The 16,463-nt window shown below is 42.7% G+C and overlaps 1 protein-coding gene across 1 annotated transcript in view; it reads left to right on the top strand.

The window, feature by feature from the left end:
• The first annotated feature begins 9,967 nt into the window (after positions 1-9,967).
• LOC126234426 (uncharacterized) overlaps positions 9,968-16,463 on the top strand; it is a 53,348-nt gene continuing 46,852 nt past the window's right edge. Inside the window, exon 1 of the mRNA XM_049943119.1 lies at positions 9,968-10,816. Coding sequence (XP_049799076.1) covers positions 10,053-10,816 — 764 coding nt within the window. The 5' untranslated portion in view covers positions 9,968-10,052. The remainder of the gene's footprint in view (positions 10,817-16,463) is intronic.

Genomic DNA, 16,463 nt, shown 5'->3' with positions numbered 1-16,463 from the left:
CAACATTATCAAAAGCTTTCTCTAAGTCTACAAATGCTAGAAATGTAGGTTTTCCTTTCCTTAATCTATTTTCTAAGTTAAGTCATAGGGTCAGTATTGCCTCACGTGTTCCAACATTTTTACGGAATCCAAACTGATCTTCCCCGAGGTCGGCTTCTACCAGTTTTTCCATTCGTTTGTAAAGAATTCGTGTTAGTATTTTGGAGCCGTTGCTTATTAAACTGATAGTTCGGTACTTTTCACATCTGTCAACATCTGCTTTCTTTGGGCTTGGAATTATCATATTCTTCTTGAAGTCTGAGGGATTTTGCCTGTCTCATAATTCTTGCTCAGCAGATGGTAGAGTTTTGTCAGGCTGGCTCTCCCAAGGCTATCAGTAGTTCTAATGGAATGTTGTCTACTCCCGGAGCCTTGTTCCGACTTAGGTAATTCATGTAGCTTACCAATTAATAATAAGATCGATGCAGGTACTGCCCAACGCGCCGCTTCACCATGTCAGTGTTGGTTCTCGAGCAAAAAAGTTTGACGATCACGGCATTAAATGCTCGCACTCGTTACGCGTTCACAGCAAAGCGCTCAGAGCACTAAAAAAAGTGGCAGGTAACGCGTGACGTCAGACATGCAAAACGAGTCTAAACTCGACTGCCGTCATTCGTGACTCCAACTACAGCACAGCATACGCTGACGCATCAACAACCACCAAGAACTTTCCAGGCAGTTAACTGTTACAGACTGAGAGCATCTAAGGTGGTACTGGATAAGCACTGAGGAGCGTAACAAATTCAATACGCAACATAGCATTCATTTTCTAGAATGAGGAAAGAGAAATTCAGAGCACAGTTTGCTCTGGAGGGACTGAATATGGTTGTGAAAGCACACTATCCATCAACGCCACATCAATTCGCCTGCCATTATCATGATGAACGGTTCTTTGTCTGTTGGTCTTTTTTTCCTGACCTTTTCAGCTAGTGTTGCCGGTAGCAAGGTTCTCCATGCCATGCGTTGAACGTCACAGGAAACCGGTAATGAGGGCAAGGGTTAGGTAAAAGCCATAACAAGGATCGTCCCACTGCCTGGGGAAGCAGAAAAGGTGACTTCCCGCCCTTAACGAGGCGTCTGCCCTCTTCTAATGAGATACTATCAGTTTCTCTGTACGTAACTCTGGCGTTACTGTGCAGACGTTTTTTGATAGAATAGTTGCGAGTAGGATTCTGCTGCAGATCCACAGATTCCGATAACGGCCGCTTCATGCAAAAGTTATTATTGATCTTAAATTTAGTCAAATTTAGGGCACATTCATTAGTAAATTAACTATCATATGGAACAAGGGAATCGAGAGCAGAATTATATCGTTGGTAACTTAATTCACCTTTTTCTACGTCTGCATCTATACAAATCGTTGTGAAGCGAATGGCAGAGTGAATTTCCCACGGTAGAAGTTATTACGATTTTTTTTTCCGTTCCATTCGCGTGTGGAGTGCGAAAGAATTAGTATTTAATTGCCTCTGAATCTAAAACCGCCTTCGCGGTCCCTACGGCCGTACATTTCTAGGGACCTCACTTTACAATGGTTTTCGAAATTTTATAAGTAGGCTGTGCCATAATAGTTGTCATCTATTTTCAAGTGTCTGCCATTCAGGTGTTTCAACATCTACGTGATGCTCTCACTTACTAAAGTGCAACGACCCGTGTCAGCAGTGTACATGTAAGCGTAGTTGTGTATCGTGCTGAGCTGGCGTTCCACGTTCAAAATTAAATAGTTCGTTGCTTAAGGATCGTAAATATACTTTCTTTCCGAAGTTTCCAGTTGCAGGTTCGTCTAAAATCACGGTTAGATGAAATATGGGCACAAATGACTTTTTTTCTCATCAGAAATAAATTCCAATGAAAGACTTCATAATAGCCGGCTGATGTGGCTGAGAGGTTCTAGGTGCTTCAGTCTGGAACCGCGCGAGTGCTACGGTCGCAGGTTCGAATCCTGTCTCGGGCATGGATGTGTGTCATGTCCTTAGGTTAGTTAGGTTTAAGTAGTTCTAAGTTCTAGGGGACTGATGACGTCAGATGTTAAGTCCCATAGCGCTCAGAGCCATTTGAACCATTTTTGAACTTCATAATATCTGTGCAGGTGAATGTCCGTTGCTTTGATATGCGTAATGAACAATCCACATTAAACGAATCTCGTTTTTGTGATAACTCGTAAATATATATTTCTCCTTTATATTAACAATTACTTCCGCAATTTTGTAATTTCAGAGACTCTTCAAATAGTCCATACTCCTCATTACAATGTATAAAATAGCAGCGATTATAGTGCACTTTGCACTATCTCAAGTTAAATAATGTGATCAAATTAAAGGTTTTGCAATGAATATTTCTTGTATAGTGACTATACTGTTGCCTTAGACTAACAAATCTGCTCTTGTAACACGAAAAGAAATTTATCTATGTGTATAATGTTAAATACATGGTGAGGCAAACTTTCGTCCTCTTGTAACAGTGAAAAGAAACCTGACTGCTGAGTATTTTGCTATAGGAACCAGAGATAAGACAATACTGCCACTCTGTGACTTACAGTAACCTCTGGATACGAATTAATGATTGTCAATTAAATTCAAATTCTTTTAAAGTTGCGTTCTTACAGCGATCAGTTTTCAGAATATGAAGTATTGTACTTTTCAGTGGTAGACCATTTACAACTTCCTTTCAGAAAGTATCAGAATAGTCTGTAATAAATCCACTGGGTTGTTACACTGCAAAAGCACAGACATGATTAATTTTCACTCTCCACAATATTCACTACTGGTCTCTCTTTTCTTTTCAAAAATGAGAAGCCCACGTTTAACTGCTCATGACAGCGCAAATGAAAATAGAGTGTGTCGCTGTTATCTGCTTTCAAAATCCACACTGTAAGAAATATTTTTTGTCTTCCCCAAAATAATTTCGCGTGTTGAGCATAAAAGCGACAACATAGGTTTTGTAGTTTTCTGTAAATGACAATCGGTAACGCAACATTCATCTAAACGGAAATAGATTGTAAACATACCTGGTCATGTATCATATAGGTGGCAAAACAGTACAGTGGTACAGCGTCTTACGATGTATAGACAGAAGAATGAAATTTGGCACAGAGGTGTCTGCAATGATACTCTGCAACGGTTCAAAAGCATGGTACCCTGCAACGTCATCCTCGGGCTCAGCGAGATGTTGACACATGCGGGAAGGGCCAGAGCTCCCTTCATCTGAGGTGTAATGTGGTTTAATGACGTCACTTTGGCACCATTACACCACAATTCTGCCCAACGCCACCGTGGACGTGTCACATGATGAGAAGGTCATCACGCTTCCCCTTAACCATATCTTTTCATTTACTCCCATTTCGTTGTCAAAAACGACGGTACGTGGTTCGATGTGCAACAGAATGCCGCCCTTGATAACCTTTGGCAACTGCTATATGATGTGACCCCCTTGGAGTATAGCACGACCACAATTTTTTATCTCGTTTACAGGCGAGAACCAATAGGGACAGTTAACAACCTTTCAGTAAAATCTGAAAGTGATCCGAAGCAGTGAAGAGTATTTATGCTTTCTCAGCCCTCTTATTTCGCATCCTCCTGTAACATGACCATGAGGGTGAGCAACATTGACACAAGCATGTACAAAATGGCAGCGGCTGCCTTTAAAACACCTCCTCCCCGTTCGGTAACATGCCCAGTGCCACCCACGCACCTTTTTTTGATCACTTCAAAACTGTACCTGTACAGAGACAATTCTTCACTGGTTTTTAGTCGCCTGCACGCAGGCAACCCCTTTGGTACACTACAGCTGAGTGGCGCTACACTGCTGCTCTAGCACCTGGTTGCAGGCATGCAGAATCTGAGAGGTGTTGAAGCAGTTGCGTGCCTGCAGGTACCAATGATTCGGTCAAGAGTTTTCTGTGTGTGGGTATATTTTTAAACTCAAAACATTAAAATAGAGAACATGTTACATTGTTACTGACCCATCGTAATTTTTTCTATTCCATATTCTGTTCAAAGGACGTCATAAGGTATAGTTTGTGTACTAATACAATTACAAGGTGTCCAGTGGTATTTCATGTACAAATACCTACAAAATGTTCTGTTTTACACCCTACACTGACAGTACCAGATTGACGAGAGAGAAGTGTTACCAACTGCAATCGCAAATTTTACGATGGTCTACTAATCTAGGGTTAAAGTGCTCGATAAAGGTGCGCAGGTGTCACTGATCGTGGTGCTGAACTGGGAGGAGGTCTTAGAGGGACTCTTTGCAATTTTTCCCATGCTTGCGTCAATTTTGCACTCCCTCACGGTCACGCCAGAGGAAGACATGAAACAAGAAGGCTGAAAACCCATCAAGATCCTTTGGTACTTTGCATCACGTTCAGTAGTTTTAGTCATATGATTTTGAATGGTGTCTATAGTTCACCCCTGTATATCAGAGCAAAACCTGCAGTCTTAGAACACTCCAAAGGGATCATGTCACGTTACAGCTAAAAAAAAAAAAAACCGTTCAAATGTGTGTGAAATCTTATGGGACTTAACTGCTAAGGTCATCAGTCCCTAAGCTTACACACTACTTAGCCTAAATTATCCTAAGGACAAACACACACACCCAAGCCCGAGGGAGGACTCGAACCTCCGCCGGGACCAGCCGCACAGTCCATGACTGCACGTTACAGCTCCACGATGTCCTTAGAGAAGGGATGAATCATTCGAGGAGTGTCGCCAGCGTCAGAGGTTGCCGTAAACGGCGTTCTGTTGCATATTGCAGTGCGTATTGTATTTTTCCAGCACAAAATTAAGTAAACGAATGCCCCAAGGGAAGGGATGGTTTTGTTGACGCCCTTTATGTCAGCTTCTCACGCTTTCTCGCGTCGATTCTGAGAAACAGTGGGTCTCAAACATGTTCCTCGGCCGCTCGCAAGAAAACTGTTCAGCGATAGTAGTCGCGCTTCCGATCTCCATCGCAAAGACTGGAAGACAAGGGATGAGAAGTGATTAAGGCGGCGTTGTGACAACATTCCCATAGTATCACAAGTCAACAGTGGTGTTGGGCGGAACTGTGATGTCACTTTGTGCCAATGTTTCACCATAAACCCGCATAGCACGTCGCATGACAGATCTTTGACCCTCATTTCGCATGTTTCGACATTCTGCTGTTTGAAGCTTCGCTGAGGCCGAGGGTGATGTTGCAGAGCGCCTTGCGTTTGCCTATTACGAAGGAATGTAGTAGGCACCTTTGGCCTAAATTTCATTCTTCTGCATCGCAATGGGGGAAAAGACAGGATTTCAAAAAAGTTACTCTAAAACTTTTTGTGTAGCACGAGGGTTGCTCAGAAAATAATGCACCGCCTTTTTCCTCTTCAACAGTTCTCTATTGGACATAATGACAATTACACACAAGAGAGAATGGTATTTTATATTTACACACTGTTTTTCCACGTAATCTCCATTCTGTTCTATTGCCTTCCTCGGCATGTGTGCCCCTTCGGTACTAATCCTTGTCCTGGTGGCGGAGCCAGAGCTTCACTGTGTGAATCACCTCCTCATCGCACTCAAGATATCTTCCATAAATGGCATCCTTTAATAGAAGTTGAAGTCCGCGTAGGCTAGGTCAGGTGTGTCAGGTGGGACAGCCGTGGATCGTCTCCCAGACCGCTGCAAATCGTGGAGCTCCGTCTGCTGATGACCTCACCCTCCGTGTCCAGCAACTAACTGTGCTTCCTTCGACAGCAGATGCTCCATAGACTTCGCACAAGCGTTTGTGAATACTCGCCACAGTTTCTTTCTCTGCAATTCTGAAACTGTCCTGCTGCTACGCTATCTGTCGGAAGTGACGGAAAGTTGGCGCGGTCACTCAGGAGACTTCAAATAAAACAAACGTAATGTTTCACATTCGTATCATTGTTTTCGACTGAGAAAAAAAAGAGGTGCATTACTTTCTGGACAACCCTCATATATATACTCGTAACATCAGCATGGATGCACCCTCACATCACGCAAGAACTGTTCCTTCGTTTCGTTACTGTAGAAAAATGTCTTTCCTCTCTCTCGAGGAAATGAGCCCTGTGGGTACTGTTACATGTACCGTCACTGGTAAACGCTATAGAGTCATCTGCGAACCAGCGTCATTCCAACCCTTCAACAGCTTGGATGTGTGGTCCATACAAATGGACCTTGTTCTTTTCTGTCCTTAAAAACTACTTATGCTTAACAGCATAAACGACACAAGCCAAAAGCAATGAAAAATTTTGCCTTGACAGCAGCACGAGCAACTGATGCCTATAACCGGCAAAAATGTATGCGCTTTACTTTCCTCTCTTGCTTTTACTTATTGCCTAATGACACATAACCTGTCTGCAAGAATATCATTTAATTTTTTTTATAGTGTGTGGCTAATAATTAGATGCTGCAATCTCTGAGATGTACAATGTGTCTCTAATTAAAGTTCAAGTTTCAAAATATTGTAGAAAAAGAACCACTGCTCACAATGACGTCATGGAACAAAAAAATTAATGAAAATTTGTTAAATAGGTGGAATCAGAGTATGCGCGCCAACAGACGAGCAGCACACGGCTGTTCCTCTGTTTTCCTCAGAAACGCCCAACATGACTGTCTCCATGACGGATCGTGCACTGATGGTAAAGTCTTTTACAAGAACGGTGACTGTGCGCCAGTAACCCTGCAGAAGTTACGGGCACTAAGGCGTATGAAAAAAAGGTATTCGAACGGTGCGTACTAAGCGTCTGGAGAAAATGATTACAAAATTCGAAAAGACAGGTTGTTTTGAAGTGCAGTTTGGCATATGGAGGAAAGCAGTTGATATGACGTCTGTCGGTCGAAGATATGGCCATGGAGATGCAGGAGAGGTTGAGCAGCGGTGCTGCAAACATACTGTTGTTGTTGTTGTTGTTGTTGTTGTCTTCAGTCCTGAGACTGGTTTGATGCAGCTCTATCCTGTGCAAGCTGCTTCATCTCCCAGTACCTACTGCAGCCTACATCCTTCTGAATCTGCTAGGTGTATGCATCTCTTGGTCTCCCTCTACGATTTTTACCCTCCACGATGTCCTCCAATACTAAATTGGCGATCCCTTGATGCCTCAGAACATGTCCTACCAACCAATCCCTTCTTCTAGTCAACTTGTGCCACAAACTTCTCTTCTCCCCAATTCTAATCAGTACCTCCTCATTAATTATGTGATCGACCCATCTAATCTTCAGCATTCTTCTGTAGCACCACATTTCGAAAGCTTCTATTCTCTTCTTGTCCAAACTATTTATCGTCCATGTTTCTCTTCCATACATGGTTACACTCCATACAAATACTTTCAGAAACGACTTCCTGACACTTAAATCTATACTCGATGTTAACAAATTTCTCTTCTTCAGAAACGCTTTCCTTGCCATTGCCAGTCTACATTTTATATCCTCTCTACTTCGACCATCGTCAGTTATTTTGCTCCCCAAATAGCAAAACTCTTTTATTACTTTAAGTGTCTCATTTCCTAATCTAATTCCCTCAGCATCACCCAATTTAATTCGACTAAATTCCTTTACCCTCGTTTTGTTTTTGTTGATGTTCATCGTGTACCCTCCTTTCAAGACACTGTCCATTCCGTTCAACTGCTCTTCCAAGTCCTTTGCTGTCTCTGACAGCATTACAATGTCATCTGCGAACCTCAAAGTTTTTGTTTCTTCTCCATGGATTTTAATACCTACTCCGAATTTTTCTTATGTTTCGTTCACTGCTTGCTCAATATACAGATTGAATAACATCGGGGACAGACTACAACCCTGTCTCACTCCCTTCCCAACCACTCCTTCCCTTTCATGTCCCTCGACTCTTATAACTGCCATCTGCTTTCTGTACAAATTGTAAATAACCTTTCGCTCCCTGTATTTTACCCCTGCCACCTTCAGAATTTGAAAGAGGGTATTCCAGTCAACATTGTCAAACGCTTTCTCTAAGTCTACAAATACTAGAAACGTAAATTTTCCTTTTTCTTAATCTAGCTTTTAAGATCAGTCGTAGGGTCAGTACTGCAAACATACCGTGCATATGGAATTGGCCGAACGCTGGACATGCCTGCGAGCACGGTGGATAAAATCTTACGAAACATACTGCTTCGCTTTCCATACATATTCACGTATGTTCATCAGCTGCTTCCTGCTGACCTGGCAGCAAGACAAACGTTCGCTGTGGAACTTCTTGCTCACGTGGAAGCGGACAATGAACGGCCATAGGATATTCTGTGAATGTACGAAGCCCATTTCTATCTCCAAGAACGTATCATGACGTAGAATTGCAGAATACGGGCAACGGAAATTCCTAGCGCACCTCTTCATTCTGCAAAGGTGAATGTGTGGCACGTATCGACTACATCGTTTATCAATTTTTTTTTTCAAGGTAATGACTCCTGTGGATCCTGTTACCTGTACCGTCACTGGTAAACGCTATAGAGTCTTCTGCGAACCAGCATCATATCAACCCTTCAACAGCTTGGATGGTGGGTAGGATCGTTATGATGCAAGATGGCCCCTGGCCGCACATTGCACAACCATTGAATTACCTGCTGCAGACGTATTTCGGAAATGCTCGAATTGTCAGCCGTCATTTCCCTACAGCCTGGTCGTCCGCCACGTGATCTTAATCCGTGTGACTTCAGACTGAGGGGTTATCTGAAAGGTATTGTGTTCAACGCTCTAGCTACGACCGTAGCTGAACTGAAGGCACTCACTGCGCAAAGCATTTAAGAATCTGACGTGATCCCTGAGACACACCGATCTGTTGTGGAATAGGCTGTTTCCCGATTTCTACTTTTTGCAGGAAACGATGGATAGCATATTGAACACGTCTTACGCCAATCTCACGACGATGAGAAACGTATATCATTTTGCTTTTTATGCGGTTTTTGGCACGGGAACAATTAAAAATACCTAAAATATTCCGTGGGAACAGCGCCGGTTCGGTTCGAAAGGTCGATGTTTTAGGATTCCACAGACAATGCCATTTGAAAAATCTCAGATACATGTGTAACTTTCCTTGTGTGTTTCTTTTGCTGTACTGCTCGTCTCCACTACCGTTAACCTTATAGAATTTGTTGAGGAAAATTAATTGAGCGAGTTTGAAAGTAGATCTTAAAACTAATTGCAAATATACAAACATAATGCCGAGCCAACAGATCAAAAGCACAACTTACAAATTGACAATTTAACCAGCTGGTAAGTTTGGTATTTAGTGCAGTTAAAGATGTGAAAGAAGTAGAAAAATAGAAGAGCAAAAATTACCTGCAGTGTTAGCTAAGTAGTGTGTTCAAAGTTGAGCCGGCCCGGAGTGGCTGAGCGGTCCTAGGCGCTACAGTCTGGAACCGCACTACTGCTACGGTCGCAGTTTCGAATCCTGCCTCGGGCATGGATGTGTGTGATGTCCTTAGGTTAGTTAGGTTTAAGTAGTTCTAAGTTCTAGGGGACTGATGACCTCGTCCCATAGTGCTCAGAGCCATATGTTCAAAGTTTGAGTTTCCATCCTACTTTTTTACCTTAATTCAGGAGCTAGGCTACGAAAACTCCATCAAATGAGAACGTCGTAACGGACTCAGCACGCGGATTTTTATCAAAAGTTCATGAAGCGTTCCAGGTTGAATGTTGCATCACCCTTAGTATGTCGGTTTCTCAGGTACAGCGATGTGGAGGTAAACACGTCACTAGCAGCAACGCAGATAACAAAGCGGACGTCTAAACTTCTATACACGCAAACATCCTCCTGTCTTTATGAACAATGACTCGGTCTGTGTATACAACGTAATATCAAGGGCGCAAAGCCACCATAATGCGTACTGACAGGAGAGGACACGCTGAGCACACCATGATGAAACAATGTGGCTCACTTAACAGCTGGTGCTCAGGGAACGTCATGATGAAACCCTCTAGTTCATTTAGCACACAAGATTCGTACAACTCCTATAAGTGAAGACGCTATCTCTGGTAGTCAGTCATCACTACCGTCGCCCGCGAGAAACAAGAAGCACAAGTATGGACGCCGCATGTCCACTGTCTCGTGAGGAATGTCAGAAGATTGTCGAGGGTCATTTCCAAACGGACACCGTGGCGATGAGAGAATTTTCGTTGACGTCGCGAAGCAACGATATACAGGGCTTCATGGGCGACCATCTACAGCTTCGTGTGTCGGTGTCAGTCAAGGGTAAAGACGAGAAGGACAGCACTGAAGACGTGAAGTTCTTCGTGAAGAGCGTCCCAATGGAGGAAGGCTACCGACGGACGTTCGCCACGTCTGGCGTGGCCTACAAGAAGGAGGTGCTATTCTACGGCGACTTGTTGCGGAGTTTCCAGAAGCACCTGCGCTGCGCGGCCTACGAGTCGTCTACATTGTTGCGAACGGTCCCACAGTGCCACTACCTGCGGCCAGATGTGCTAGTGCTCGAGGATCTGGCACCGGCCGGTTTTCGTATGCTGGACCCTTCCGATCCGTTGGATATCGACCACTGCGAGTGTGTGCTGAAGGCGCTGGCCAGACTTCACGCCGCCTCGCTGGTCTTCGAAGAGCGCGAAGGCCGGCGACTGGCCGACGCCTATCCGCTGCTGCTGGAGGAGTCTCTGTTCTTGAAGCAACCCGAGCTGCCCTTCTACCAGTGCCAGAGGGGCTGCGTGGATGGCATGCACGCTGCCGTGGACCTGGTGGCTCGCTACGCGCCGGGCACGCCGCTCAACCGAGATCTGCACCGTCTGCTGCGCCCCACCATGGACACGATCTACGAGCTCGTGCAGCCCACCGACAAGTAAGTTCCCCTGTGGAAGAGCGATCGTTCATCTACGTCTGTCACTCAGATTTCACTGTTTACGACGATGATTTTACAATGAAATGAACACACTTAGCTGCTTACAGGCGTTGACATACGTCAACGGGGACAGATGAAAATGTGTGCCCCGACCGGGACTCGAAACCGGGATCTCCTGCTTACATGGCAGACGCTCTATCCATCTGAGCCACCGGGGACACAGAGGATAGCGCAACTGCAGGGGTTTATCTCTGGCACGCCTCCCGCGAAACCCACATTCTCAACGTATTGTCCCGCACTACATTCGTAGGGCCCCCGCCAATTATACTCCTTACTCGTGGCGCGTTGCCGATTCCCGTAAAGTGTTCGGGCACTGTTTGTGCATTCGCACAGAAGAAGAAGAAGATGGTCAAGTGGCCGGTGAGCCTAAACTATATATAAACTAAGATGGTATCAGTTCTTTCGGACATGTCCGAAAGAACAGATACTATCTTAGTATATATACGACGATGATGTTGTGGTCTAATATTCTTTGAAAAGGAGACGAACTACGAAGTACCGCATCGTGTCATCTAGGAATATAAATTGCTTATTAATTTCCCATCTTTTCGGTTAATTAACACCTTCTTGGCAAACGTTAGTCCGCCGAACTCCAGAAAACAGTTTTTCAAAGTCAGCTAGAATTGAAGAGTCTAGCCAGCCTTAGGCAAAATATAGCAGCACAGGTTTAAGCTGTCATCGCCCGGGACGAGTTAGCTATGATGATGGGAGCTGTACGAGTTTTATGACGTCACTACCTGCTGTTCGAGGAGCCATTTTGGCACGTGAAACACAAAAACTTTCTGCAACAATTCGGGAGCGTGCGGCGTGAAGCAGAAGCAGTAAGATGGAAGAACGCTCGCTACATCACAAGCAGAACTAAAGAAACGCCGTATTGTATTATTTTCTTCGGTTGAAGCCTTGGACTTCTTTCTTTTTGTTATAAATTACAGCCTATAAATATATGCTGTTTCTAAGTGCCAGAACTTGAGAAGCTCTCGAAAATGATTTGATGTAAGAAAATGACGGGAAAGTTATCATTGGTAATTAAAGAATTCTCATATTTAGTTATTTTCGTCCTACAGCTCGTGTGTTAAGAAAGTACGCCGCTTTAAGGCAATGGAACATTGAAGATTCGCCGGCCACAGTGGCCGAGCGGTTCTAGGCGCTACAGTCTGGAACCACGCGACCGCTACGGTCGCAGGTTCGAATCCTGCGCCGTCGGCGCAAGGGGCGAACTGATTAACGTGATTCGCACTCTCAGGGCTCTCCAGCGGCAGTTGTCGGCTTTATTTCGTTCGCAAACAAAAATATATTACAAAAACAACTTGACTATCCGAGGCGATGCTGTCGTTGGTTATTTTGAGTTCTCAGTTCGTCGCAATTCTGGTTGCAACGATGTGTTAAGTAGAAGTGTATTATTCCATTTAAGGATACAAATTCAACATTATGTATTTATCGGGGGATATATACGGTATTTGTTAGTTGTAACTGTACTGCCTACACATTCCATTTTACGCGAAGAGAGCTGGTGAAGCGTTACGCAGCGTTTAATTGTAGAAATAAATTCGAGAAAAGAATCGATAGTATATTTCATAGATATGTGGATATGTTTTTGATGTTTTATATGTTAATACACTTGTCCGACAAATGTGTCTACGAACTGATAATATAAAAAACGTGCATTTAATTGCAAGTTTCCTGTTTCAAAGCCTCAACTTTTAGAAACATGGTTAAATGCCGTTAGAAGGTAAGGTTTATAACTGAGAAAAAAACATTTTCTATGTTTGGAACATTTCGAGGATACTTGTTTCCTACCGAGCGAGATGGCGCAGTGGTTAGACACTGGACTCGCATTCGGGAGGACGACGGTTCAATCCCGCGTCCGGCCATCCTGATTTAGGTTTTCCGTGATTTCCCTAAATCGCTCCAGGCAAATGCCGGGATGGTTCCTTTCAAAGGGCACGGCCGACTTCCTTCCCCGTCCTTCCCTAATCCGATGAGACCGATGACTTCGCTGTCTAGTCTCCTTCCCCAAACCAACCAACCAACTTGTTTCCTTGCGAACTGCGTGAAGACTGGAAGATGATGCTGTTCCTCCTTCCTGCCGTTTTTCTGTGGATGTATCGCAGAATGTAAATTGTTCTTATAAAAAATAGGGACTAGGGCCTATCATATTTTACTTTAACCGTAGACTTTTAAAGACACTGAAGTGTGGGCAAGACGATATTTCGCGCTTAACTTTACCAACGCAGTGGTCGATATTCAATTTGTCCACAGTTCACCGTAGACCACTCACGAGATTGTGGGGCATGGCGCAAACCGCACAGTTTGTTTACGAAAATGGACGCGCATAGAATTCCTACGTTAGCTTTATTGAAACGCACATCTCCCCCCTTGTCTATATGCCAGTCATGTTGTTGTGTGTGTAGTACATCTAAAAAAAAATTCAGCATCCGTGAACATGTTATGACAAAAAAGGAAGTTTCACGTTCAGGCACAAGGGACATCAGCTTATGAAACTTCACAAAATCGGACAAACTTACTCCTGAGAGATAGCACATATATTTACACAACATCGAATATTGTAGAAACTCTTTCTGTCAATTTAATAAGAAAGTCCCACAACTTGTTAGAAATTGTGAAAGTGAGAAAAAAAATCTGTGTATAACGGGATGCGCACCGGCTACATGATGTATCGAAATTTGGCGCCGCTACCAATTACACTACGCAGAGTTCGTCACTCAGTGGCTTCGTATTTTATGTTACGATCTTCTGAAGGCCGCTGAAATATTGTTAATTAATTTCTCTTGTGCCGACGGCTCTGTGTCTTATGATATGGAACGTCCCGTCCGTGTTCACGTCAAAGTTAGCTGTCTCGGCCCGTATGAGAATGACTTTAAAAGTAATTAGCACACAATCTACGGCTTATTCTGTGTGCCTTATTTGTACGTATTGGATTTACTATTGCCGTCATTTAACAGAAGAACAATGATCCTATTCCCTATTCGTAAACCTGTGGGGATAAGTAAGGGTCACACAGAACATGTCTTGTTACCAATGACGCTATTTATCACTTAATTGCCGAAGATATACTTTGCAGAGTTATCTTTGGTTCTAGTGTATAATTGTTGACAACCTAAAACACGGCTGGGCACCGCGAAGCAGAAAAGAAACACGTATCTAATTCTGCCCACAGATTTAATCCTCTCATTTTTCTAACGTTTTAATACATTGTTTTTAATCTCATGATCACAAATAAAAAACGTGCATAAATTAATGAGGAAAGAACAGACATATTTCAGATAATCTTACACAGAAGTGTGAAGTTCGGTGAAGGTACTAAATCCGATAAAGAAACGAACACTTTTTTTACATCATACAAATTTTTAAAAATATATTTGTATTAATATCTTCATCTCCAGTATGCTTCAGTAAGACAAACATAAGTAATGCTTTTCCTAAGTTATGATTTCATTAAATTGGTTACTGAAAAAACGCTTTCACATACGTATTTCGTTCTGAACGTACGACACACTCGAGTGGCAGTTTTAAACAACTGCGGCAACTGATTACGAAGAACATTCTTACAGAACAGATCAAAATTTTCTGCAATGCGAAACCTCTCCCTCTCCATACGATAGCTATAAAGATCTACGAGCTGCAACAGTATTTCAGGAGATGTGTTTCCAATGCCCACTGCAAAGTAGTTGCAAAATATTAAAATCAAGTTCATACTGATTGACGCCATTAAATTCACTGTCATAAGTTTCTCTCAGAGCCTGAGGCACAGGAACAAATGCATCTAAATGTTCGTTCAGTGTCTCCTTTACCAGATTTTTTTCCATTTTCAATTACTATAATGTTTGGCAAGCACATAAACGAATATAGTGAAAGTTGCTTTTTCTTTAGCACCAGTTTGTAAGGCAAACATGAACTAATTATGGAAGCAGTTGATATCATCTTAGTTTCAAGAGGAAAGTAGTGTTGTGTGTGCTTGGTCGGCTCAGTTCAGTTAGAAATGCTACGTAGATCCAATACCTACCGACAGTTGGCAAACTCTTGTATTATTTTCTTATGTCGATGAAGAGCGTCATGTATTTACATTTCACGCAGATATAATGGTAAACAACACCTCTAATCAACCAGTGTTCTTCAGAAAAATAAGGCACACCAAGTACTTCAAGGAAAGTTAAGTAACCTACATTATTCGTGATTTGAAATTGCACGTTTTTCAAACAGATCATCTTGACATAGAACATTCCTTGTATTTCCTACCTTATACCAACTTCTTTCAACTCTTTCCTCGCAAAAGCTACATCAGACTTGTGACCAATCATTGCAGAAAATCCATCGGTTCCGATAGACGGAAGTTTTTCCCAACAAAAGCCTTAGTCTATAGTTCTGTCATACATTGTAATCAAACCAAACAGTTCCCCATCACGTTGAATTCAGAATCGACAACTCTCAGAAATTTCAGAATAAAATTCAGTGCCAGATTTACAAATATCTTTATTTCGGTTTATCAATTTCAACAGGTTAATCTGTCGTCTTCAGAAGGCTACAGAACTAGCGATATTATAAATAACTATACCTTGTCCATACATTTATGAAAAGAATGAGAAGTGTATTACAGAAAAATTAGTATTGGTTTAGCAGATGTCAATATCTTCTTCACAGAAGTATAATCTCATGACATGTCCAAATATGTACTTATTGTATGTGATTATTATAAACGCAGGCAGACAGATAGATACGAAATTTATAGTAAATAAATTAGTCTTATGTACATAGTGAAGCTGTTGTGCCAGCAACAAGGAATATATATAAAAGCATACAAAAAGTACTATATATTTGAAAAACGTGGCACATATTTCTAATATCTAAAAGGAATAGGCTAACTGTCGCGTTTTGTAAGAGGTGCTATATAATCAAAGTAGTGTCTGTTTCTCAATGCACTCTAACCATTCGTATTCCTTGTTGCTATCACATCTTCTATGCACACAAATTTGATTCATTTACTGTAAATTATCAATCTGGCAATCTGTGTTTTTGTAAATGTAAATGTTGTGTTCCTACGGCCTCACGTCGGGTAGACCATTCGCCGGGTGCAAGTCTTCCGATTTGACGCCAATTCGGCGACTTGCGAGTCGATGGGGATGAAATGATGATGATTAGGACAACGCAACACCCAGTGCCTGAGCGGAGAAAATCTCGGACCCAGCCGGGAATCGAACCCGGGCCCTTAGGATTGACATTCTGTCGCACTGACCACTCAGCCCCCGGGGCGGACAATCTGTGTTTTTAATGAACGCGTACAATATGTACATCTTTGGCCATGTCATGAAGAAGATACTGACTTCTGCTAAACCAGTAACACGTAACTTCTTGTGATACACTTCTTATGCTTTACATAAATGTATGGGCAATGTCTAACGAATTATAATATCCCTAATCTTTTAGCCTTCTCAGAATGACTTTGAGGTTCGCCGATGACATTGTAATTCTATCAGAGACAGAAAAAGACTTGGAATAGCAGTTGAACGGAATGGACAGTGTTTTTAAGGAGGATATAAGATGTGGGTTGCAGTAAGTACTGGACGATGAA

The sequence above is a fragment of the Schistocerca nitens genome, chromosome 2 (assembly GCF_023898315.1).
Source record: "Schistocerca nitens isolate TAMUIC-IGC-003100 chromosome 2, iqSchNite1.1, whole genome shotgun sequence".
Taxonomy (NCBI): Eukaryota; Metazoa; Arthropoda; class Insecta; order Orthoptera; family Acrididae; genus Schistocerca; species Schistocerca nitens.
Note: the sequence above shows the minus strand (reverse complement) of the source record. Positions and strands in the feature narration are given on the sequence as shown.